We start from the raw sequence: 24,018 nt of genomic DNA on the forward strand, positions 1-24,018 counted from the left end.
GGGTGCAGAGAAGGTTCACCAGGTTGATACCAGAGATGAGGGGTGTTGATTATGAGGAGAGACTGAGCAGATTGGGTTTGTATTCGTTGGAATTTAGAAGGCTGTGGGGGGATCTTATAGAGACCTATAAGATAATGAAGGGGCTGGATAGGGTAGAGGTGGAGAGATTCTTTCCACTTAGAAAGGAAGCTAGAACTAGAGGGCACAGCCTCAAAATAAAGGGGGGTCGGTTCAGGACGGAGTTGAGGAGGAACTTCTTCTCTCAGAGGGTGGTGAATCTCTGGAATTCTCTGCCCACTGAAGTGGTGGAGGCTACCTCGTTGAATATGTTTAAATCACGGATAGATGGATTCCTGATCGATAAGGGAATTAGGGGTTATAGGGATCAGGCGGGTAAGTGGAACTGATCCACTTCAGATCAGCCATGATCTTATTGAATGGCGGGACAGGCTCGAGGGGCTAGATGGCCTACCCCTGCTCCTATTTCTTATGTTCTTATGTTCTTCTTAACAACCGAAGCCGGGAATCGAACCTGGGCCCCTGGCGCTGTGAGGCAGCAGTGCTAACGACTGTGCCACCATGGCACCCATTACATGGGTGATTGGTATTAGACTGAGATTTGAAACCACTGCTTGTGATTGTTCACACAACCAGGATGGAGACAGAGAGGAGGAAGACATTCAGTACACTTTTGTCCGTGAAGTGCTTTGGAACGTCTTGGAAGGTGCTACATAAATGCAGGTCCTTTATTCTGAGCAGGGATGTAGGGGCGGCATGGTGGCAAAGTGGTTAGCACCACTGCCTCAGGGGCAGAGCTCAGGGGCCCTGGTTCAATTTCGGCCTCGGATTACTGTCTGTGTGGAGTTTGCACATTCTCCCTGTGTCTGCGTGTGTTTCCCCCGGGTGCTCTGGTTTGGTCCCACACTCCAAAGATGTGCAGATTAGACGGATTGGCCATGCTAAATTTCCCCTTTGTATCAGGGGAATTAGGGTAAATGCATGGGGTTATGGGGATAGGGCCTGTGGTCGGTGCAGACTCGATGGGCCAAATGGCCTCCTTCTGCATTGTATGATTGTGTAATTCTTTGGGAATCTGCCACCCTTACCTGTGACTCCAGATCCTCAGCGATGTGGTTAACTCTTAACTGCCCGTCAATATGGGCTAACAAGCCATGACTCAGTTGTAGCACTCTCGCCTCTGAGTCCAAAGGTTCCAAGTTCAAGTCCCGCTCCAGAGACTGAAGCAGAATAATCTAGATTGACGTTCCAGTGCAGCACTCTGCTGGAGGTGCTGGCATTTGGGTATGGGTTTCAATGGAGCCTCTATCTGCCTGCTCGGGTGGATGTAAAAGATCCCCTGGCCCTTGAAGAAGGGGAGTTTTGAATATTTATCCTTCAACCAACACCATTGAAAATTGGATTAATTGGTCATTATCATGTGATTGTTTGTGGGACTTTGCTCTTGTGTCTTTCTATTTTAATTCACCCATGAGACGTGGGCTACACTGTCACATGGGCCGAATGGCCTCCTTCTGCACTGTAGGGATTCTATGAATGGGAGGAGGCCATTCAGCCCCTCAAGCTCGTTCTCCCATTAAGTGAGACCATGTCTGATCTGCACACATATATCTACCTGTCTATACCCCATATCCCTTATCACCGACGGATAAGAATAACTGATCAATCTCAGGTTTAAAATGAACCATTTTAGCATCAATTGCCAGTCACCAACAAGGGTTCAGAACTTCTGTCACCCTCTGCTTGAAGAAGAACTTCCTAAGTGGGGAGTCAGGTAGAGGAGGGAGGGATTGGGCCAAGGAGTCAGGTAGGTGGTGCAGTCTATTGATGCCTCTGGAGAGGGGGAAAGAGATGTCTGGGTGTGGCTGAATGTTAGGGTCCTTTAAGATAAGGGGTGGCAGATTTAAAACAGAGAGCAGAGTTGTCTAGTTGTGGTTGAATTTCTAAGAATGGATTTGATTCAGCCCCTAACATTTTTGATTTTGATTTGATTTGATTTATTGGGGGTGACATGGTGACACAGTGGTTAGCGCTGCTGCCTCACAGCGCCAGGGACCTGGGTTCAATTCCCGGCTTGGGTCACCGTCCGTGCGGAGTCTGCACTTTCTCCCCGTGTCTGTGTGGGTTTCCTCCGGGTATGCTAGTTTCCTCCCACAGTATAAAGATGTGTGGGTTAGGTGGATTGGCCATGCTAAATTGACCCTAGTTTCAGAGGGATTAGTAAGGTAAATATGTGGGGTCATGGGAATAGGGCCTGGGTGGTATTGTGGTCGGTGCAGACTCGTTGAGCCGAATGGCCATTTCTGTGCTGTAGGATTCTATGATTCTTCGAAGAACACTTGCATTTGTAATTTGGGGAGGGGCGAGGGTGTGGGGGAGGCAGGGTCAGGGGGCGCGGGGGTTGCGGCACAGAGTAATTTCCAAGCCTTACAGTTGAGGCAAGGAAAGTCTTCGTATTTAAGTGAAAACCACTTTTCATAGAATTCCTACAGTGTCGAAGGAGCCCGGCCATTCGCCACATGGAGTCTGCACTGACCACAATCCCAACCAGGCCCCATCCCCATGACCCCACATATTTACCCTGCTAGTCCCCCTGACACTCAATGGCAATTTACCATGGCCAATCCACCTAACCTGCACATCTTTGGAGTGTGGGAGGAAACTTGAGCACCCGGAGGAAACCCACGCGGACACAGGGAGAATGTGCAGACTCCACACAGACAGTGACCCAAGCCGGGAATCGAACCCGGGTCCCTGGCGCTGTGAGGCAGCAGTGCCAACCACTGCGCTGCAAAGAAAGAAAACCGTTCCAATCAAATGGGAAATACAAAGTACTTGTGTAATAGATTTTAGACAGTTTCTACAAATTGCCCAGGGTTAGTTTACTGCGAGATAAAACCACAAAAAAAAGAGTTGATGACTTTCGAAGGGAAATTAGCATTCTAAATTAGGAGCACCGGGAAAGGATTCATGTCTTTGTAGCTCACGCAGATGCTCCTGTCATTAATATTCACCACATTCCCATGAAAAACATTGTATCAGTTCATATTTTCCCGTAGGGTCCCTGACTGCACGTTCTGGAAACGGAGAGAAACTGAAAAATCCCATCTTTCTCTTCTTGAGGAAACAGGAAATCATTAAACTCCTGTTTTCCTCAAATTAGTTACTACCCCCCCCGAATATAAATCCAGCAGGCCTGGCAGCATCTGTGGAGAGAGAAACAGAGTTATCATTTTGAGTCCGAATGACCCTTCTACAGTTATTAGGCAGGTTATCACAAGAGGGTTTGAGTACCGGAGTAGTGAGATCTTGCTTTATTAGGGACGGTATGGTGACACTGTCGTTAGCACTGCTGCCTCACAGCGCCAGGGACCCAGGTTCGATTCCCGGCTTGGGGTCACTGTCTGTGCGGAGTCTGCACATTCTCTCCGTGTCTGCGTGGGTTTCCTCCGGGTGCTCCAGTTTCCTCCCACAGTTCAAAGATGTGCTGGTTAGGTGGATCGGCCATGCTATAATTGCCCTTTAGTGTCAGGGGGACTAATTTAGGTAAATGCATGGGGTTGTGGGGGGTGGGGCCTGGGCGGGATTGTGGTTGGGTGCAGACTCGATGGGCCGAATGGCCTCCTTCGGCACTGTAGGATTCTATGATTCTATGATTCAATTGTATAGGACCTTGGTTAGACCGCAGTTGGAGTAGTGTGTGCAGTTTTGGTCCCCTTACCTCATCAGGGATACTAATGCATTGAGGGTGTGCAGCAAAGGTTCACCAGACTTGTTCTGGGGATGGTGGGACTGTCTTACGATGAGAGACAGGGCAAACTGGGCCTGCATTCTGTAGAGTTTCAAAGAATGAGATCTCATTGAAACGTACAAAATGATGGCAGGGTTCCACAGTGGTTACCGCTGCTGCTTCATGGCGCCAGGGACCCAGGTTCAATCCAGCCTTGGGTCACTGTCTCTGTGGAATTTGAACGTTCTCCCTGTGTCGGCGTGGGTTTCCTCCAGGTGCTCCGGTTTCCTCCCACAGTCCAAAAATGTGCGGGTCAGGTTGATTGGCCATGCTAAAATTGCCGCTTAGTGTCAGGGAAATTAGCAGGGTAAATACATGAGGTTACGGAGATCGAGTCTGGGTGAGCTTATTGTCGGTGCAGGCCTGATGGGCTGAATGGCCTCTTTCTGCACCGGAAGGATTCTATGGTTCTATGACACTCAGCATATTTGGCCACGTTATGACCACACATTTCTTGGCCATCAAATCCTGGAGTGAGACTTGAAGTCGGAGCTTCTGGTTCAGGGACAGAGATGCTACTCATTATTTTTATATTCATTTATGGGATGTGGGTGTAACTGGCTGGCCTGCATTTATTGCCCATCCCCAATTGCCCTTGAACTGAGTGGTTTGCTGGGCCATTTCAGAGAGCATTTAAGAGTCAACCACATTGCTGTGGATCTGGAATCACATGTGGACCAGACCCAGTTAAGGATGGCAGATTTTGTTCCCTAAAGGACATTAGTGAACGAGATGGGTTGATGATCATCATTAGACTTTTAATTCCAGTTTTATTTTATTGAATTCAAACTTCACCATCTGCTGTGGCAGGATTCGAACCCGGGTCCCCAGAACATTACCCTGGATCTCTGGGTTACTAGTCCAGCAAAAATACCACCACGCCACTTCTTCCACCTGGGCAAAAGGAGGAAAACGGGCTGGTGCTATGTAGGAAAGGAATTTCAGCACTTGAGGCCAAGGTAAATGAAAGAAAGGCCACCAATGTTGGAACAATTATCATTGAAAAAGCCCAAAGGGCCTGAATTAGAGGAACGCAGACATCTCGGAATGTTTGAGGGCTGCAAGAGATTTACAGAAATAGAGAGGGGTAAGGTAAAGGAGGGATTTGAAAACGCGGCTGAGAATTTTAAGACCCAGATGCTGCTTGGGCAGAAGTCAACATACGTCAGTGGGCACAGGATGAGAGGGAAACGGGTCTTGCAGCGAGTTAAGACATGGGGAAGAGAGCTTTGGTTAACTTCAAGTTTACGAAGGTTGGAATGTGGGAGACCAGCCAGTCGAGTCTGGAGGTAACCAAAGGCATGAATGAAGCATTGGAAGAGGAACCACTTCCATTGGTACCACAAATCCATAAACTTCGATCCCTGCCAAAACCACTCCTCGGAAACTGGCAGCAGCTCAGAGATATCCACTCCTGAGGAAGCCAGTGAGTCAGAGAAAGACTGCTGAGGAGATGAGAGTCTTGAAGGATTGCAATCTTCCTTGACTAAAAATCAACAGACCCACTTGTTGCTTCTGACCCTCATGTGTCATCTAATCATTGACTCATGGAGTGACAGCATGGAGAATGGCCATTCAGCCAAGCATTCCTGTACCAGCCCTTTGAGAGAGCGATGCAATTAGCCCATTCTCCCTACAGTTGTTTACTTTTGATCTTCAGTCCCCTATTGAGGTCATCATTGAATCTGCTTCCACTGCCCTTGGAGTCAATGCCAATGTTTGTTTCTTGTGGAACAGTCGAGGACCAGAGGGCATAATCTCAGAGTGAGGGTCTCCCATTTAAGACAGAGATGAGGAGGAATTTCTTCTCTCAGAGGGTAGTGAATCTGTGGAATTCTTTACTGCAGAGGGTTGTAGAGGCTGGGTCATTAAGTGAGATAGAGAGATTTTTAATCAGTAAGGGAATCGAGGATTATGGGGATAAGCTGGGAAAGTGGAGTTGAGGATTATCACATCAGATCAGTCATGATCTCATTGAATGGTGGAGCAGACTAGATGGACTGAGTGGCCTACCTCTGCACCTACTTAGAATCCCTGCAGTGCAGAAGGAGACCATTTGGCCCATCGAGTCTGCACTGATCCTCTGACAGAGCATCCTACCCAGACTCCTCCCTCTGCTCCATATCCGCAACCCCACATATTTACCCGGTTACACCCGAAACCTGCACATATTGTGACACTGAGGGGCAATTTATCGTGGCCAATCCACCTTAACCTGCTCATCTTTGGAGTGTGGGGAGGAAACCGGAGCAACCCGCAGGAAACCCACGCAGACACGGGGAGAACTCCGCACAGACAGTCACCTGAGGCCGGAATCGAACCGGATCCCTGGCGCTATGAGGCAGCAGTGCTAACCACTGTGCCACCATGCCACCCATACTTCTTTTTGATTTTCATTTGATTTGATTTGTTATTGTCACATTGTGGTGAACCATAGTTGGTTACCACTATGAGTGCTGAGCCATGGATGGTCAGCACTATGGGTGTTTGTAGATATGTTACTGTAGTTACTGTTGGGGTTAGGGTTGGGCTGTTCTACCTGTTGATATTGTTCTGTGGTACACTCCAGTTGGTTCCGCCTACCAGGGGAAGTATAAAGGTCACTGCACTGCCTGGTGACCCTTTAGTCTGGGATTGTATTGTATATAGTGTGCTCCATTCTTGTCAGTAATAAAAGCCTTTATTTCCCGGGTACAATCTAGCCTCCCGAGTGATTTAATCGCGCATCACACATGTATTAACATACAGTGAAAAGTATTGTTCCTTGCGCACTATACAGACAAAGCATACCATTCACAGAGAAGGAAAGGAGAGAGTGCAGAATGTAGTGTTACAGTCATAGCTAGGGTGTAGAGAAAGGTCAACTTAATGTGAGGGGAAACATTAGCTTCTATCATCAGTGAGTGACCCACTGAGCTGTCTCGCCGTGGAACCTGAGGCAAGATGATAAAGTCAGTTTTGTCAATTCTGCCAAGCAGGTTGAAAAGTAACAGTTGGTTGCTCCGTGTGTTGCCACTGGGCAGCCGGCAACATCCGTGGCTCATGCCAGGGAAATCTGCCAAGGGGAAGGCAGCAGACATCTTTCGAGAAGTATCCCACAGATGAGGTTTCGGGAGCACCAAGCACAAGATGTGATTAAGTCCAAGATTTGATGCGCAGTTGGGATGGGCATTGGGAAGGTTCCTGACAGCTGGTGCGATGGTCCATGTGAGGGGGATCGATGGGCACCTTCACAATTCATTCTCTGGGAAGCAATAGACCATGTGGAAAAAGCACAGAGGAAGCCAGGCAGCCTTCAAGTTGTTTCCAGTCTCTTGTCAGCTTTTGCATCTTAATATCATAAAATTAATGTTTAATGTTATTTGTGCCATCATGTCTGTGTGGTCTATCTGAATGAGCTATCTGTCATGAGTACAACTGATATTCAACGCCAAATCCTAGAACAGAAACTTGGAGTGCCTGCTCTCAACTATATTTTACAATTTGTCATAATACGATGGAAAGGTGTGAAGACCAGTGAAAGACGACCCAGACATTTCTGTGATGATTTGGAACAAACAAAAAATGAACGGCACGGTTAGCGCTGCTGCCTCACAGCGCCAGGGACCTGGGTTTGATTCCCGGCTTGGGTCACTGTCTGTGCGGAGTTTGCACGTTCTCCCCGTGTCTGCGTGGGTTTCCTCCAGGTGCACCGGTTTCCTCCCACAGTCTGAAAGCAGTGCTGGTTAGGTGCATCGACCTGAACAGGCGCCGGACTGTGGCGACTGGGGGAATTTCACAGTAACTTCATTGCAGTGTTAATGTAAGCCTTACTTGTGACACTAATAGATAAACTTTAGTTTTACTTTACTTTGAAATGTTTATCAAATAGTAAAATACACAACAAGAAGGTCAACTAAAAATACACTTTACATTCATGGCTATATGTGGAAGTCATAGAACCATAGAAACACCTCAGTGCAGATAGAGGCCATTCAGCCCATCGAGTCTGCACCAACAACAATCCCACCCCAGGCCCTATCCCCACAACCCAACACATTTACCCCACTAATCCCTCTAACCTACACATCCCAGGACACTGAGGGGCAATTTATCATGACCAATCAACTTAACCTGCACATCTTTGGAGTGTGGGAGGAAACCCACGTGGACACGGGAAGAATGTGCAAACACTACACAGACAGTGACCCAAGCCGGGAATTGAGCCTGGGGTCCCTGGAGCTGTGTGGCAGCAGTGCTAACCACTGTGCCACCTTGTCGCCAATTTTACGCTGCCGTAAACTTTAAATTTACCCCATTTTGAATCCTCCCCCATTTTCTTAATCTCAGAGCTAAACCTCCCCAAGCAACATCCTGTAGGTTTTGAAACAATAAACAAAATCCAGCAGAAGCTACCACACCAGGCACCTATATCTTTGCAGGATGTTAGTACACTGGTACACAAAGGGAAAATTTAGCATGGTCAATGCACCTAACCAACTTTTGGACTGTGGGAGAAAACTGGAGCACCCGAATGAAGCCCCCACAGACATGGGGAGAACATGCAGACTCCACACAGACAGTGACCCAAGCCAGGAATTGAACCCGTGTCCCTGGTGTTGTGAGGCAGCGGTGCTGACCACTGTGCCACCATGCCAGAACTATTCCTTTTGTTCCAATTTTTAGATTCCTACGCAACAGCAGTCAAAGGGTTCCAGTTACGTTCAAACCATGTTGGACGAATATGCAAACATTGCCCCAAAGCATTCTTTCTGGTTGTATCACAGCTTGGTATGGTCCACAAGAAACTACAAAATGTAGTAGCCCAATGTAATGTAGCCCAGTCCATCACGCAAACCAGCCTCCCATCCATTGACTCTGTCTACACTTCCCGCTGCCTCGGCAAAGCAGCCAGCATAATTAAGGACTCCACACGCCCCGGACATTCTCTCTTCCACCCTCTTCCATCGGGAAAAAGATACAAAAGTCTGAGACCAAAAGAGAAAATGCTGGAAAATCTCAGCAGGTCTGGCAGCATCTGTAAGGAGAGAAAAGAGCTGGCGTTTCGAGTCCAGATGACACTTTGTCAAAGTTAAAAGGCAGAGAAAGTGGGAGATATTTATACTGCAGGAGGGTCGGGGGTCGGAGAGAAGAGCAATACTTCTTCAGGATCGGCATTCCTGGAAGAGAAGTGGGAGCGAGTTAAACACTGGATAAAAGCAAATTACTGCGGATGCTGGAATCTGAAACCAAAAGAGAAAAGAAAAAAGTCTGAAGTCATGTACCAACCGACTCAAGAACAGCTTCTTCCCTGCTGCTGTCAGACTTTTGAATGGACCTACCTTGCATTAAGTTGATCTTTCTTTGCACCCTAGCTATGACTGTAACACTACATTCTGCACTCTCTCCTTTCCTTCTCTATGAACGGTATACATTGTCTGTATAACGGACAAGAAACAATATTATTCACTGTATACTAGTACATGACAATAATAAATCAAATCAAATCGAAATCCGTTTATGTTCGAACATGTGTGTGTATGAATTGGGGCAAATTTGAGTTGAATGTGGCCTTGACAGAAAGGGTATAGGAATGGGTGCAGTTTTGGATCTAGCAATTGGTTTGGTTTGATTTGATTTGATTTGATTTATTATTGTCACATGTATTGGGATACAGTGAAAAGTATTGCTTCTTGCGCGCTATACAGACAAAGCATACCATTCATAGAGTACATAGGAATGAAGGAAAGGAGAGGGTGCAGAATGTAATGCTGTAGTTACAGATAGGGTGAAGAGAAAGATCAGCTTAACATATTGTCACTCCATTCAAACGTCTGATGCATTATTAGACAGTTTAAAAGACCAACAATTCAGTTTTAGAAGTGCAGAATGGCCATAAAGGATAAAATTAGGGGTATGGTGGGGACAACTCGCAAGAAGTCACCTCACTCCTGCGCCATTTGTTTTTTTTGTTGTCATGCAAGAAACTTTGAGCCTAGATTTTTTAAAAGAACAAAGAACAAAGAAAAGTACAGCACAGGAACAGGCCCTTCGGCCCTCCAAGCCTGTGCTGATCATGATGCCCTAAGTAAGATAAAAACTCCTACTGCCCTTATTCGGTCCGTATCCCTCTATCCTTCCCTATTCGTGTACCCATCCAGAGACCTCTTAAATGTTGCTAATGTGCCTGCTTCCACCACCTCCTCTGGCAGCGCATTCCAGGCACCCATCACTCTCTGCGTGAAAAACATGCACCGCACATCTCCCTTAAATATACCCCCCTCACCATGAACCTGTACCCCCTTGTAATTGACTCATCCACCCTGGGAAAAAGCCTTATACTCTCCACCCTGTTGATGCCTCTCACAAATTTGTGGACCTCCTACAGGTCTCCCCTCAGCCTTTGACTTTCCAGCGAAAACAGTCCCAGTTTATTCAACCTCTCCTCATAGCCAACACCCTCGAGACCAGGCAACGTCCTGGTGAACCTTCTTTGCACTCTCTCCAAAGCTTCCACGTCCGTCTGGTAGTGTAGAGACCACAACTGCATGCGATACTCCAAATACAGCCTAACCAAGGTTTTGTATCGCTGCAACATGATTTCCCAACTCTTGCGCTCAATGCCCTGGACGATGAAGGCAAGCATGCCATCTGTTTTCTTAATCACCTTGGCCACCTGCGTCGCCACATTTAGGGAACTGTGGAACTGCATGCCCAGTTCCCTTTCCCTGACAGCCATCGTTAAGCCAACCCAAGAGGAAGCCAGTGATGATCTAACTTTGATTGCGTGGAATAGGCCTGAGGCGGCCGATTACTTAGGCAGAATAGGAATTATTTAACCTGCAAAGTAAAAAAAAACACACTCATGTTTCATCTACAACTGGCATACGTCCTGTCACATTGTATGTGCTCCCAGATAGAAATATTGAACAAAATAGGTTTGACCTGATTTAGATAGCTGAAAAATCATTTCATAGAGAAGAATAAACCTTGAATTCCTTACCCAAGTAGATATTACCTTTCAGTGATTCTGACACACCGTTCCGTAGGGAAATCCTTCCCAATTGCGACTGACTTTAGCAGAGATAATAGAAGTGCTTGGAAATTCATTTTCTTGTTTGTTGTTGAGTGAGTTCTCAGCTAACTTGTTGCAGAAGAATGTGTTGTTCCTTTTAAACTGAGTGTGAATGTATTCCACAGGCATAATCCGTGTTGCTTTACCTAACATGGACAGAGAGGCCAAGGAACATCATATGGTTATTATAGAAGCTAAGGATATGGCTGGGCTGAAGGGAGGTCTCTCAGCCACGACGACTGTGACCATCACCTTGTCTGATGTTAATGATAACAGACCCAAATTCCAGCACAGTGAGTAGCTCCGAGCTCGACGGGAATTCTCATTATCATAAAAGTTATAAATATTGAAGACGCGGCTTAATGTCTTCCTGGATCCATTAGCATATACTTGTAAGCATAACTGCTTTTTCAAACATACAGTGAAACGTGTTCTCAATGGCCACCTGGAGTGGCAATCTGTCAACCTAAAACAAAAGGAAAGATAAATAATGCAGGGACTTGGAGACCATGCCAAAATCTTCTCAGCTCCACCAGTTATGTACACTTCCCATCATATCTCGAAGACGAGAGTTGAGGGATCTGGCTTTGTTATAGAATCCCACGGGGCAGAAGGAGGCCATTTGGCCCCTCGGTTCTGCACTGACCACAATCACACCCAGACCCAATCCCCAAAACCCCATGTATTAACCCTAGCTAGTCCCCCTGACACTAAGGGGCAATTTAGCACAGCCAATCCACCTGGCCCCGCACATCTTTGGAGTGTGGGAGGAAACCGGAGCACCCGGAGGAAACCCACACAGACAGCGGGAGAATGTGCAAACTCCACACTGACAGTGACCCAAGCCGGGAATCGAACCCCATGTCCTTGGTGCTGTGAAGCATCTGTGCTAACCACTGTGCCACCATGCCGCCCCTTGATCTTCAGTGAATACTGAGATTCGGGTCATCATTTCTCCCCCCCCCCACTCAATGTGTAAGTTGGTTGGTAGATGTTCCCGCTTGAACTCTGTCACTCACAGCCAGAAGATTCCAAGTTCTTCCCCCCATCTCCACCCCCGCTCATTCCACATTGAGTTTCTTTTTATTCTTTCATGGGATGTAAATATTGTTGACAACGCCAGCATTTGTCGCCTATCCCTAATTGCCTTGATGAAGTTGGCGGCCTTCATCAGCCCATGTGATGTTCCAGAGTGCTGCCAGCGAGAGAGATCCCAAATTCCGATCCAACAACGGTGAAGGAGTGGCGGTGTCCTTCCAAGTTGGGAAGGTGTGTGGATGGTGCCTTGTAGACTGTACACACTGCTGTCACTGTTGGCAGAATTTTCCCATCCCACCATGGGAATCATTGCGGGCAGTGGAGGGGACTGGCCATGCAAAGGTCCGTTGACCTCGGGTGGGATTTTCAGGCTTTGGACGAGCCCGGTCGAAAAATCTGTGTGTCACTGGTGGGGAGAGTGAATATTTAAGGTGGTGTTTGGGATGCCAATCAAGTGGGGCTGCTTTGCCCTGGATGGTGTTGAGGCTCCTGAGTGATGTTGGAGCTGCACCCATCCAGGCAAGTGGGGGATATTCCATCACACTCCTGACTGGTGGCTGTTGATGGTGGACAGGCTTTGGGGAGTCAGGAGATGAGTTACTCACCTCATTTCCTTATTATTCTCTATAAAAACGATGAAGCTCCTTTTCCTGTGTCCATCTCTTCAATAGGTTAAATTGTAATCTTGGTGGCACAGTGGTTAGCACTGCTGCTTCACAGCGCCAGGGACCTGGGTTCGATTCCTGGCTTGGGTCACTGTCTGTGCAGAGTCTGCACATTCTCCCCGTGTCTGCGTGGGTTTCCTTCGGGTGCTCCAGTTTCCTCCCATAGTCCGAAAGACGTGCTGGTGAGATGCATTGGCCGTGCTAAATTCTCCCTCAGTGTACCCGAACAGGCGCCGGAATGTGGCGACTAGGGAATTTTCACAGTAACTGCATTGCAGTGTTAATGTAAGCTACTTGTGACACTAATAAATAAACTTTAAACTCAATGTCACTCATTCCCAATGCACAGGTGCTGATGTCTCTGTTTCCAGCCGCGGGCTGTGTAATCAATATCGTCATCTCCAAGTTTGAATCACAGAATTGTTACGGCGCAGAAGGAGGCCATTCGGCCCATCGCTCTCTGACTGAGCATCATGACTCAGTGCATTTCCCCTGTCTTTCTCCCTTAACCCCTGCACATTGTCTCCATTCAAACAATCATCTCATGCCCTGCCGAACGCCTCGATTGAACCTGCCTCCACCACACTTCCAGGCAGCGTATTCCAGACCCCAACCACTCGCTGCGTGAGAAAGATTTTTCTCACATCACGTTTGCTTATTTTTCTTCAAATCCGTATCAAATCAAATTCTCGATCCGTTTAGGAGTGGGAGCAATTTCTCCCTTTCCACCCTGTGGCCCCAGTCCAGAGTCTGTGCCACATAAATGTTCAGCGCGCATCAGAGCAGACATGGGGGAGAAACTAGTTCCCCCTCCACCCTCCCACATCCCACCACTCCGTCCACACATCCCCACCCCCACCGACTCCCCATTTAAACTCACTATCGGTGCTTTATTTTCTCTGGAGCTTGCAGCAGATGGCACTCCACAGCAAGTGAAAATAAAAAGGCTAATAAATAAAATGGATAATGTGCTGGATTGAGAGAAGCAGAGAGTGATGATCGCGCAGTTAGAACAGGCATGCCAGCACCAGAAAGGGAATACAAACATTTGGAAAATCGCGTTGTCTGCTCAGTACATAAAACAAATAGCTAATGACCCGCTTGCTTAGCATAGCGTCGGCCCGGCAGCTAACGTGCATTTATTACGTCGGTGGCGGTGGAGGCAAACTTGTTGGGGTCTTTTAAGAGACTTCTGGATGAGTACATGGGATTTAATGGGATTGAGGGCTATAGATAGGCCTAGAGGTGGGGATGTGATCGGCGCAACTTGTGGGCCGAAGGGCCTGTTTGTGCTGTGGCTTTCTATGTTCTATGTTCTATGTTCTATTACCTGAGAGGATGGGTTGCTGATCTGAGATCTTAAAGAGTGTGGCTGCTCCAAGACCCCTTTCTTCACTCACGCCGGTTTCTGTACAACTTTAAGCCAGCACCTTGAACAAAGAACAAAGAAAAGAACAAAGAGCAGTACAGCACAGGAACAGGCCCTTCGGCCCACCAAGCCTGCGCCGATCATAATGCCTGCCTAAACTAAAACCGTACGCACTTACGGAGTCCGTATCCTTCCATTCCCATCCTTTTCATGTATTCGTCTAGTTGCCTCTTAAATGCTGTTATCAGACCTGCTCCCACCACCTCCCCAGGCAGCACGTTCGAGACATTCACCACCCTCTGTGTAAAACACCTGCCTCACACATCTCCTCGAAACTTTTTCCCCACACACCTTAAACCCATGTCCCCGAGTACTTGACTTTTCTACCGTAGGAAAGAGCATCTGACTATCCAACTGCAACTTTAAAGGCAAAACACTTGCGGCATGGTGGCACAGTGGTTCGCACTGCTGCCTCACAGCGCCAGGGACCCGGGTTTGATTCCCGATTTGCATGTTCTCCCTGTGTCTGCGTGGATTTCCTCTGGGTGCTCTGGTTTCCTTCCACGGTCCGAAAGATGCGCTGGTTAGGCAGATTAGCCATGCTAAATTCTCCCTCAGTGTACAGACATGTTAGTGACAATTAAGGCTTATCTGGATAGACACATGAAACAGGCAGGGAATAGAGGGATACAGGTAGTTGGTCTAGGTAGGACAACGTGATCGGCGCAGGCTTGGAGGGCCAAAGGGTCTGTTCCTGTGCTGTACTGTTCTTTGTTCTTTGTACCTAAACAGGTGCCGGAATGTGGCGACGAGGGGATTTTCACAGTAACTTCACTGCAGTGTTAATGTAAGCCTACATTAACACTGCAATGAAGTTACTGTGAAAATTAGTGTGACACTAATAAATAAACTTTAAAATTAAAGAAAGGACGAGTTACACAAAATGCACGTTTTTTTGTGGATTAACACTTTGTTGGCCAAGTGAATGAAACAACACCAAGTTAAAACTCTTAAATACATTGTGAGGGATAGATTATAAAGAAAAGGAGAAAAGTAGAAGGTTAGGTTCAATTACGCTGGTTCATGGAATAACACATATCAGTGTAAACCAGCCCAACCAGCACAATTTCGGGGACTTGAGGTTGCAATTCCGTGATTGCACTCAAATGGGAAACACTTGCCGGATGTTGTGAGAGTGTGGCTCTCTGTCCTTATTAGAAATGGGAGCTGTTTGCATTGCAATTGCTGCCCAGCTATCATTGATGCCCTAAAACTCATTCCAAAACTCCAGACTGACTACTTTCTCCTCATTGCCTAATTAGTGCATCTGGAGAAGCTAATTGAATTTAATTTGCTTGTGTTTGTTTATTGGGCTGATGGATAATACCTTCCCAGTAACGCGCACAGTGCTGAGTGCCGGTCTCTGAGACTGAGTCGCATTTTTCTTAATCACCTTTTCCTTTCAGAGCTGTACCACTTCTCTGTGCCGGAATCAAGCAGCATCGACACCACCGTGGGGCGGATAATGGCGACGGATGTCGACATTGGGCCAAACGCAGAAATGAACTACACGGTTGAGGCTGGCGATGGCTCAGATTCATTTGGCATGTTTACAGACAGGGAGACGCAGGAAGGTGTCATCATGTTGAAAAAGGTCGGGTTTAAGGATTATTCTGGGTTTTTCTTTTTCTGCATCTCTCTCTCGACACTGGTTACCGCTGCTGCCTCACAGCGCCCGGGGACCTGGGTTTGATTCCAGCCTCGGGTCACTGTCTGTGTGGAGTTTGCATGTTCTCCCCATGTCTGCATGGGTTTCCTCCGGGTGCTCCGGTTTCCTCCCACAGTCTGAAAGACGTGCTGGTTAGGTGCATTGACATGAACAGGCGCCGGAGTGTGGCGACTAGAGGATTTTCACAGTAACTTCATTGCAGTGTTAATGTAAGCCTACTTGTGACACTAATAAATAAACTTTAAACTGGGTCCATACTTTATTGAAGTGTTTGAATGATGTTTTGACATGAACTCAAGTCTCTGGCCAATGTTCAAGCTTATGTAACCATGTCAATTCTCCTGGCTTCAAGTGTCAGTTCGCAGTCCCTATCGATAATCATAGAATCTCTACAGTGCAGAAGGAGGCCATTCGGCCCATCGAATCTGCATTGACCACAATCCCGCCCAGGCCCTATCCCCGTAACCCCACATATTTACCCCGCTTATCCCTTTAACCAATGCATTCCGGGACACTAAGGGGCAATTTAGCACAGCCAATCAACCTAACCCGCACATCTTTGGACTGTGGGAGGAAACCGGAGTGCCCGGAGGAAACCCACGCAGACACAGGGAGAACATGCAGACCCCGCACAGACAGTGAACCGAGCTGGGAATTGAACATGGGTCCCTGTGCCACCGTGCCGCCCGTGTTCGGGTACACTGAGGGAGAATTTAGCATAGACAATGCACCCTAACCAGCACGTCTGCTTATCGGAAGTTTAATCTTTCCAAGCAATTCCCACAGAGGCCTGTACCTCAGGCCTTCCACAGGATCCCGACACACATCTTTATTCATTCATCGGGTCTCTGACAATCTGAAGATTAAAAGATTTGGCCCTTTTTATAATTCTTTCATGAGATGTGGGTGTCAGTGGCAAGGCCAGCATTTGTTGCCCATCCCTAACTGCCCTTGAACTGTACGGCCTGTTAGGCCTTTTCAGAGAAATTAAATATAGAATTAGGAAGAGGAGAAATAATTTCAGTTTATTTTTAAGTTTAAGTTTTATATATTAATGTCACAAGAAAGCTTATGTTAACACTGCAATGAAGTTACTGTGAAAATCCCCAAGTCCCCACACTCCGGCACCTGTCTGGGTACATAGAACATAGAACATAGAACATTACAGCGCAGTACAGGCCCTTCGGCCCTCGATGTTGCGCCGACCAGTGAAACCAATCTAAAGCCCCTCTAGTCTACACTATTCCAATATCATCCATATGTTTATCCAATGACCATTTAAATGCCCTTAATGTTGGCGAGTCCACTACTGCTGCAGGCAGGGCATTCCACGCCCTTACCACTCTCTGAGTGAAGAGCCTACCTCTAACATCTGTCCTATATCTATCACCCCTCAATTTAAAGCTATGTCCCCTCGTGCTAGCTATCACCATCCCACGAAAAAGGCTCTCACTATCCACCCTATCTAATCCTCTGATCATCTTGTATGCCTCTATTAAGTCACCTCTTAACCTTCTTCTCTCGAACGAAAACAACCTCAAGTCCCTCAGCCTTTCCTCATAAGACCTTCCCACTATACCAGGCAACATCCTGGTAAATCTCCTCTGCACCCTTTCCAATGCATCCACATCCTTCCTATAATGCGGTGACCAGAACTGTACGCAATACTCCAAGTGCAGCCGCACCAGAGTTTTGTACAGCTGCAACATGACCTCCTGGCTCCGAAAATCAATCCCTCGACCAATAAAAGCTAACACTCCGTATGCTTTCTTAACAACCCTATCAACCTGGGTGCCAACTTTCAGGGATCTATGCACATGGGTACACTGAGGGAGAATTCAGCATGGTCAATGCACCTCACCTGCATGTCTTTCGGACAGTAGGAGGAAACCGGAGCACCCGGAGGAAACCCTCGCAGACATGGTGAGAACATGCAGACTCCGCACAAACAATGACCCTTTGAAAGTTACGTTTGAATCTACATTCAACGTCCTTTAAGACTGTGCCTTCTCAATCATTATACCTCGCCTCATCAGATAAATTCTTTCCTTACCTCACCCTCTGTTTATTTTTTGCTAGCCACTATAAATCTTCTTGGGTTACTGACCACAGCAACCAGCCCCACCCCCTTCAGTGGAATTGGATTCTCTCCAAATCAACTCCATCAAACAGTCAAGCATATAAACACTGAAAACCTCCGACCTCGCCCGTGGCGGGGATTCTCCAGTGCCGCTGCAGTGGATAGCATTGTGGCTGAGTGCCCAGTTCTCCATTCTCGCTGCCAGCGGGGACAACCATGGACAAGATTGGAGAATCTGGAGAGGGGGCACGATGGCACAGTGGTTAGCACTGCTGCCTCACAGCTCCAGGGACCCAAGTTCAATTGGGTCACTGTCTGTGTGGAGTTTGCACATTCTCTCCGTGTCTGTGTGGGTTTCCTCCGGGTGCTCTGGTTTCCTCGACAGTCCAAAGATGTGCGGGTTAGGTTGATTGGCCATGATAGATTGCCCCTTAATGTCCTGGATTGCGTAGGTTAGATGGATTAGCGGGGTAAATATGTGCGGTTACGGGGTTAGGGCCTGGGTGGGATTCTTGTCGGTGGAGACTTGATGGGCCGAATGGCCTCCTTCTGCACTGTAAGGATTCTATGATTCTATGAATCCCGTCCAGAGTGTTCCACTGAGGATCTGATCAAACTCTGTAACACATATGAAACATAAGAATTAGGAGCAGAAGTAGGCAATTCAGCCCTTCGAACCTGCTTTATTTTTCATTCATGGGACATGGGCATCACTGGCTGGGCCAGCATTTATTGCCCATCCCTAGTTGCCCGAGGGAAGTTGAGAGTCAACCACATTGCTGTGGCTCTGGACTCACATGTAGGCCAGACCGGGTACAGACGGCAGATTTCCTTCCCTAAAGGACATTAGTGAACCAGATGGGTTTTTCCAACAATTGACAATAATTTCATGGTCACCAGTAAATTCTTAATTCCAGATTTCTTTTTTGTTTAATTCAAATTCCACCATCTGTCGTGGCGGGATTCGAACCCGGGTCCCCAGAACGTTAGCTGAGTTTCTTGATTTAATAGTCCAGCAGTAATACCACTCGGCCATTGCCTCGCTGCCATTCGATCAGATTGTGGCTGATCTCTCTCTGGTCTCAAATCCACCTCCCTACCTGTTTCATAGAATCCCTACAGTGCAGAAGGAGGCCATTCGGCCCATCGAGTCTGCACTGACCACACCCAGGCCCTATCCCCGTAACCCCACATATTTACCCTGACACTGATAATCCTACTGACACTAGGGTCAATTTAGCATGGCCAATCAACCTAGCCTACACATCTTTGGACTGTGGGAGGAAACTGGAGCAGCCGGAGGAAACCCACGCAGACACGGGGAGAAGGTGCAGACTCCACACAGACAGTGACCCGAGGTCGGAATTGAATCCGGGTTCCTGGTGCTGTGAGGCAGCGGTGCTAACCACTGTCCTGGGCAGATTTGAGTGAGAGGCATCTCACATTAGGAAGCCAGCCACATCCTTTTAACCCTTTTATTAAGATCAGAAATATATCTATCTCCTTCTTGAAAACATTCAATGATTCAGACTCCACCGCGCGATGGGGCAGCGAGTTCCACAAATTCACCCCCCTCTGCGAGAAGTCGTTCCTCCTCATCTCAGTTTTAAATCTACCGCCTCTCGACCTCTACCTGTGACCTCTTATTCCGGAAGGATTCTGGAAGGATTTGAAACCTTCAGTCGCATTCTTGGCCACATTCTTATGCGGCGACTGTAAAGAATTTAATCAAAACATCAGCAAAGCCTGTACAGATGTGGCTCAGTGGGGGCTGCTTATCTTGAAACAGTGTAATTAAATTGAGTGCAAGCACCAAGCGGGGAAGAGGTATGAATTCATGATATATTTGCATATGCGTTGGACCCTGCACAGCTAGAAGCTGATTTCAGGGTCATTCCCCCCCCACCTCCCCCCACTGTACTTGCACCTTCTCCGACCTGGTACTCATTAAGGGAAAAAACAAATGAAGCTGTGGGCATCCTCCTGGTTTGCGCGAGAGTGCGGTGAAAAGGTGGGAGAGGAGAAAGGAACTCTGTTCAGTCTATCAGCCCAGCAATTATATGCCTGGCTTCCTAATGTGAGATGCCTGTCGCTCAGATCTGCCCAGGACAGTTGATGCGAATTTTATTCATTTTCACTTGCGTGGTGATTTGTAATTCAGCACCTGATGATTAAAAATAAAAGTTGGGATCAGGAACCGTGAACATGAACCTGCAGAATTAGCACAATAAAGGGGAAGGAAATCCGCCATCCATGTCTGGTCAGGGCTAGCACGTGACTCCAGACCAACGCCAATTAACAACTTCCCAAAGCGGCCCAACTCAGTTGTATCTCATGCTGGGTGACTCACGATAATCAGTTCACTTTATTTATTAGTGTCACAAGTAAGCTTACATTAAAACTGCAATGAAGTTACTGTGAAAATCCCCTAGTCCCCACACTCCAGCGCCTGTTGGGGTACACTGAGGGAGAATTTAGCACGGCCAATCCACCTAACCAGCACGTCTTTCGGACTGTGGGAGGAAACCAGAGCACCCGGAGGAAACCCATACAGACACGGGGAGAACGTGCAGACTCCACACAGACAGTGGCCCAAACTGGAAATTGAACCCGGGTCACTGGCGCTGTGAGGCAGCAGTACTAACCACCGTGCCACCCATAAACCCAAATTGTCAATCACAATACATGCCAGGGACACCCACATTCTGACAATTTAAACAAATAAAAGGGACAAATCCCTTAAAACCCAAACATTAAAAGGGATTTGGGGTGGCACAGTGGCACAGTGGTGAGCACTGCTGCCTCACAGCGCCAGGGACCCGGATTCGATTCCAGGCTTGGGTCACTGTCTGTGCAGAGTCTGCACGTTCTCCCCGTGTCTGCGTGGGTTTCCTCCGGGTGCCTCTGGTTTCCTCCCGCAGTCCGAAAGATGTGCTGGTTAGGTGCACTGATCGAGCTAAATCCTCCCTCAGTGTACCCGAACAGGTGCTGGAGTGTGACGAGTAGAGGATTTTCGCAGTGACTTCATCGCAGGCCGACTTGTGACACGAATAAATAAACTTTAACTTTAAGTCTAAAAGCGTTACAACTGATTAATCAGGGTAGTGGGGAGTGATCCATCTTGAAGCACGAGGCCGGTCGATAAGTGACGCCCTTTTGCACTGGGAATGAGTAATGGAGAGGAGAATTGTGTCTGTGCTTTGCTGCAGCGATTGGACTATGAGCACAAGAGGAGACTCAGCATTAGAGTGGAGGCAATCAACAAATACATCGATCGGCGACTGCTCCACCTCGGGCCGTTTAAGGATGTCACAAACGTCAAAATCAATGTGCTCGATGTTGATGAGCCGCCACTCTTTACCTCCCCGGAGTACGTCTTCAAGATCCGGGAGAACGGGGAGGCCGGGGCCTTTGTCGGCAAGGTGACGGCGAGGGATCCGGACGCGGTAGACAATTCAATCAGGTAGGCGCTGCTTAAACTGCAGAGTTGATTGCCCATTCTGTCAAACGGTGTGGAAGCCTATTCTCCACCCTTCACTGATTGCCCATACCCTGCTGCCCTTCAGAGAACAGAAAGAAAATTGCATACTTAAACCATGCCATTAGGTTACTTTAAACAATACAAGGAAAGATCCAAGCCGGTGAGAAGGCTTGGCTGGAACGGGGTAAGTGGGGACCGCTATTAGTTTTCAGTTCTGTTTAACGGGCTTTCAAAATCTTTAAAAATGATTGACTTCCAAGTGCCTCATTACTTATTTATGACTGACATGATTGCGCTGATGTTTCTTTTCATATTTCACTTCTCCGAACATTATCTGCAAGCCTATTCAGGTGTAATGTGTCAAACCTCCCCCTCCAAATCAATAGAATCCCGGTGCCAATATTGCAGCAAACAAGTCAGTTATATCAGCAGGTGTTTTCCCCAGAGTACACTCCCCAAGCTTGCTGGCAATGACTGTCGGCACGCCAAGGCAAGTCGGACGCGCATCACTTCCGGCTCTTCTTCAGAGATCTGAGTGAGCAGCGATCGCGCGGGTAGAACTGCCTGCAAGGTGCCATGTGCGATTCAAGTACTCGCACTAAAGTCGGGTGTGGAGGCCAAGGAAGCAACAGCCCAAAGTGAAGACATGGCAGGATTCGGGAACCATGGATGGCAAGGGAAATTGTAAGCTTAGTCAATAGGAAAAGGGAAGTCTAGGCATCTGAAAACTGACGAAGCCCTTGAGGAGTACAGTGAAAGTGGGAAGAAACTTAAAAACAGAATTAGGGGGGCTAAAAGGGGCTATGAAATGATATTAGCAAACAGTAAGGAGTCTCACAACACCAGGTTAAAGTCCAACAGTTTTAATTGGAATCGCGAGCTTTCGGAGCACTGCTCCTTCATCAGGTGAGTGGAGTTTAGTACGCAAACACGACATATATAGGCAAAGACACAATTACCCTTTAGCAAACAGGGTCAAGGAGAATCCCAAATCTTTTACTGCATATATTAGGAGCAAGAGGGTAGCAAGAGAAAGAATAGACCCACTCAAGGACAATGGAGGGAAGTAATGTGTGGAGACACAGGAAGTGGGTGAGATCCTTAATAAGCACTTTGTATCAGTATTTGCCAAGGGGAAGGACATGACAGATGTTGAGGTCAGGGATCGGTGTGTGAGTGCTCCAGGGAATGTTAATATACCGAAGGAGGAAGTGTTGGGCATCCTAAATTGCATTAAGGTAGACAAGTCCCCGGGGATGGATGGAATCTAACCCAGGTTACTGTGGGAGGCAATGGGAGAAATAGCTGGGGCCTGAACAAATATCTTCACACCCTCTTTACCACAGTCAAGGTCCCAGAGACTGGAGAATAGCAAATTATTGTTTCTTTGTTTAAGAAAGGAAGCAGGGATAATCCTGTAAATTATAGGCCGGTGAGCCTGATGTCAGTGGGTGGGGAAGCTTTTGGAGAAGATACTGGGGGACAGTATATGTGCACATTTGGAAGAAAATGGACTAGTAACAGGCAGGTTTTGTGCAGGGAAGGTCATGTCTCACCATCTTGATTGAGTTTTTTGAAGAGATGACAAAGATAATTGATGAGGGAAGGGCTGTGGATGTAGTTTATATGGACTTTAGTAAGGCATTTGACAAGGTTCCACATGGCAGACTGGTACAAGAACTAAAATCACATGGGATTTGGGGTGGGTTGGCTAGATACAGACAGAATAGGAGACAGAATAGCGGTGGAAGGGTGTTTTTTAGAATGTAGCTAGTGGTGTTCTGCAGGGATCAGTGCTGGGACCTCTGTTGTTTGTAGTATATATAAATGATCTGGAGGAAAATGTAGGGGGTCTGATTAGTAAGTTCGTGGATGACACGAAAATTGCTGGAGTTGCTGATGGTTCCTGGGATTATCGGAGGACACAACAGGATATAGATAGATTGCGGCACAGAAATGGCAGATGGAGTTTAATCCGGACAAATGTGAGGTGATGCATTTTGGAGGATCAAATTTAGGTGTGAATTATACTGTAAATGGCAGAACCCTTAGGAACATTAACATACAGAAGGATCTGGGAGTGCAGGTCCACAGTCCCCTAAAAGTGGCAACACAGGTGGCCAAGGTGATTAAGAAAGCATGTGGCATGTTTACCTTCATCAGCCGGGGCATTGAGTACAAGAGTTGGGAAATCATGTTGCAGCGATATAACACCTTGGTTAGATCACATTTGTAGTATTGCGTGCAGTCTCGTCACCACACTAGCAGAAGGACGTGGAAGCTTTGGAGAGAGTGTAAAGAAGGTTCACCAGGATGTTGCCGGGTCTCGAGGGTGTTGGCTATGAGGAGAGGTTGAATAAACTAGGATTGTTTTCACTGGAAAGACGGAGGCTGAGGGGAGACCTGATAGAGGTCTACAAAATTATGAGAGGGATAGACAGGATGGATAGTCAGAGGCTTTTTCCCCAGGGTGGAAGCATCAATTACAAGGGGGCACAGGTTCATGGTGAGAGGGGGAAAGTTTATGGGAGATGTGGGGGGGAAGTTTATGGGAGATGGGCGGCATGGTAGCACAGTGGATAGCACTGCTGCTTCACAGCTCCAGGGACCTGGGTTCGATTCCCGGCTTGGGTCACTGTCTGTGTGGAGTTTGCACATTTTCCCTGTGTCTGCGTGGGTTTCCTCTGGATGCTCCGGTTTCCTCCCACAGTCCAAAGATGTGCGGGTTAGGTTGATTGGCCATGCTAAAATTGCCCTTCGTGTCCTCGGTTGCGTAAGTTATGCTGCAACTGTA

The 24,018-nt window shown here is 47.5% G+C and overlaps 1 protein-coding gene across 1 annotated transcript in view; it reads left to right on the forward strand.

Moving 5' to 3' along the window:
* The window catches only part of LOC144496035 (cadherin-7-like), a 174,268-nt gene that overhangs the window by 106,128 nt on the left and 44,122 nt on the right, over positions 1-24,018 (forward strand). Inside the window, exons 9-11 of the mRNA XM_078216988.1 lie at positions 10,988-11,155; positions 15,401-15,588; positions 20,953-21,206. Of these exons, the coding sequence (XP_078073114.1) occupies positions 10,988-11,155; positions 15,401-15,588; positions 20,953-21,206 (610 nt within the window). The remainder of the gene's footprint in view (positions 1-10,987; positions 11,156-15,400; positions 15,589-20,952; positions 21,207-24,018) is intronic.

The sequence above is a fragment of the Mustelus asterias genome, chromosome 7, assembly GCF_964213995.1.
Source record: "Mustelus asterias chromosome 7, sMusAst1.hap1.1, whole genome shotgun sequence".
In the NCBI taxonomy this organism is placed as follows: Eukaryota; Metazoa; Chordata; class Chondrichthyes; order Carcharhiniformes; family Triakidae; genus Mustelus; species Mustelus asterias.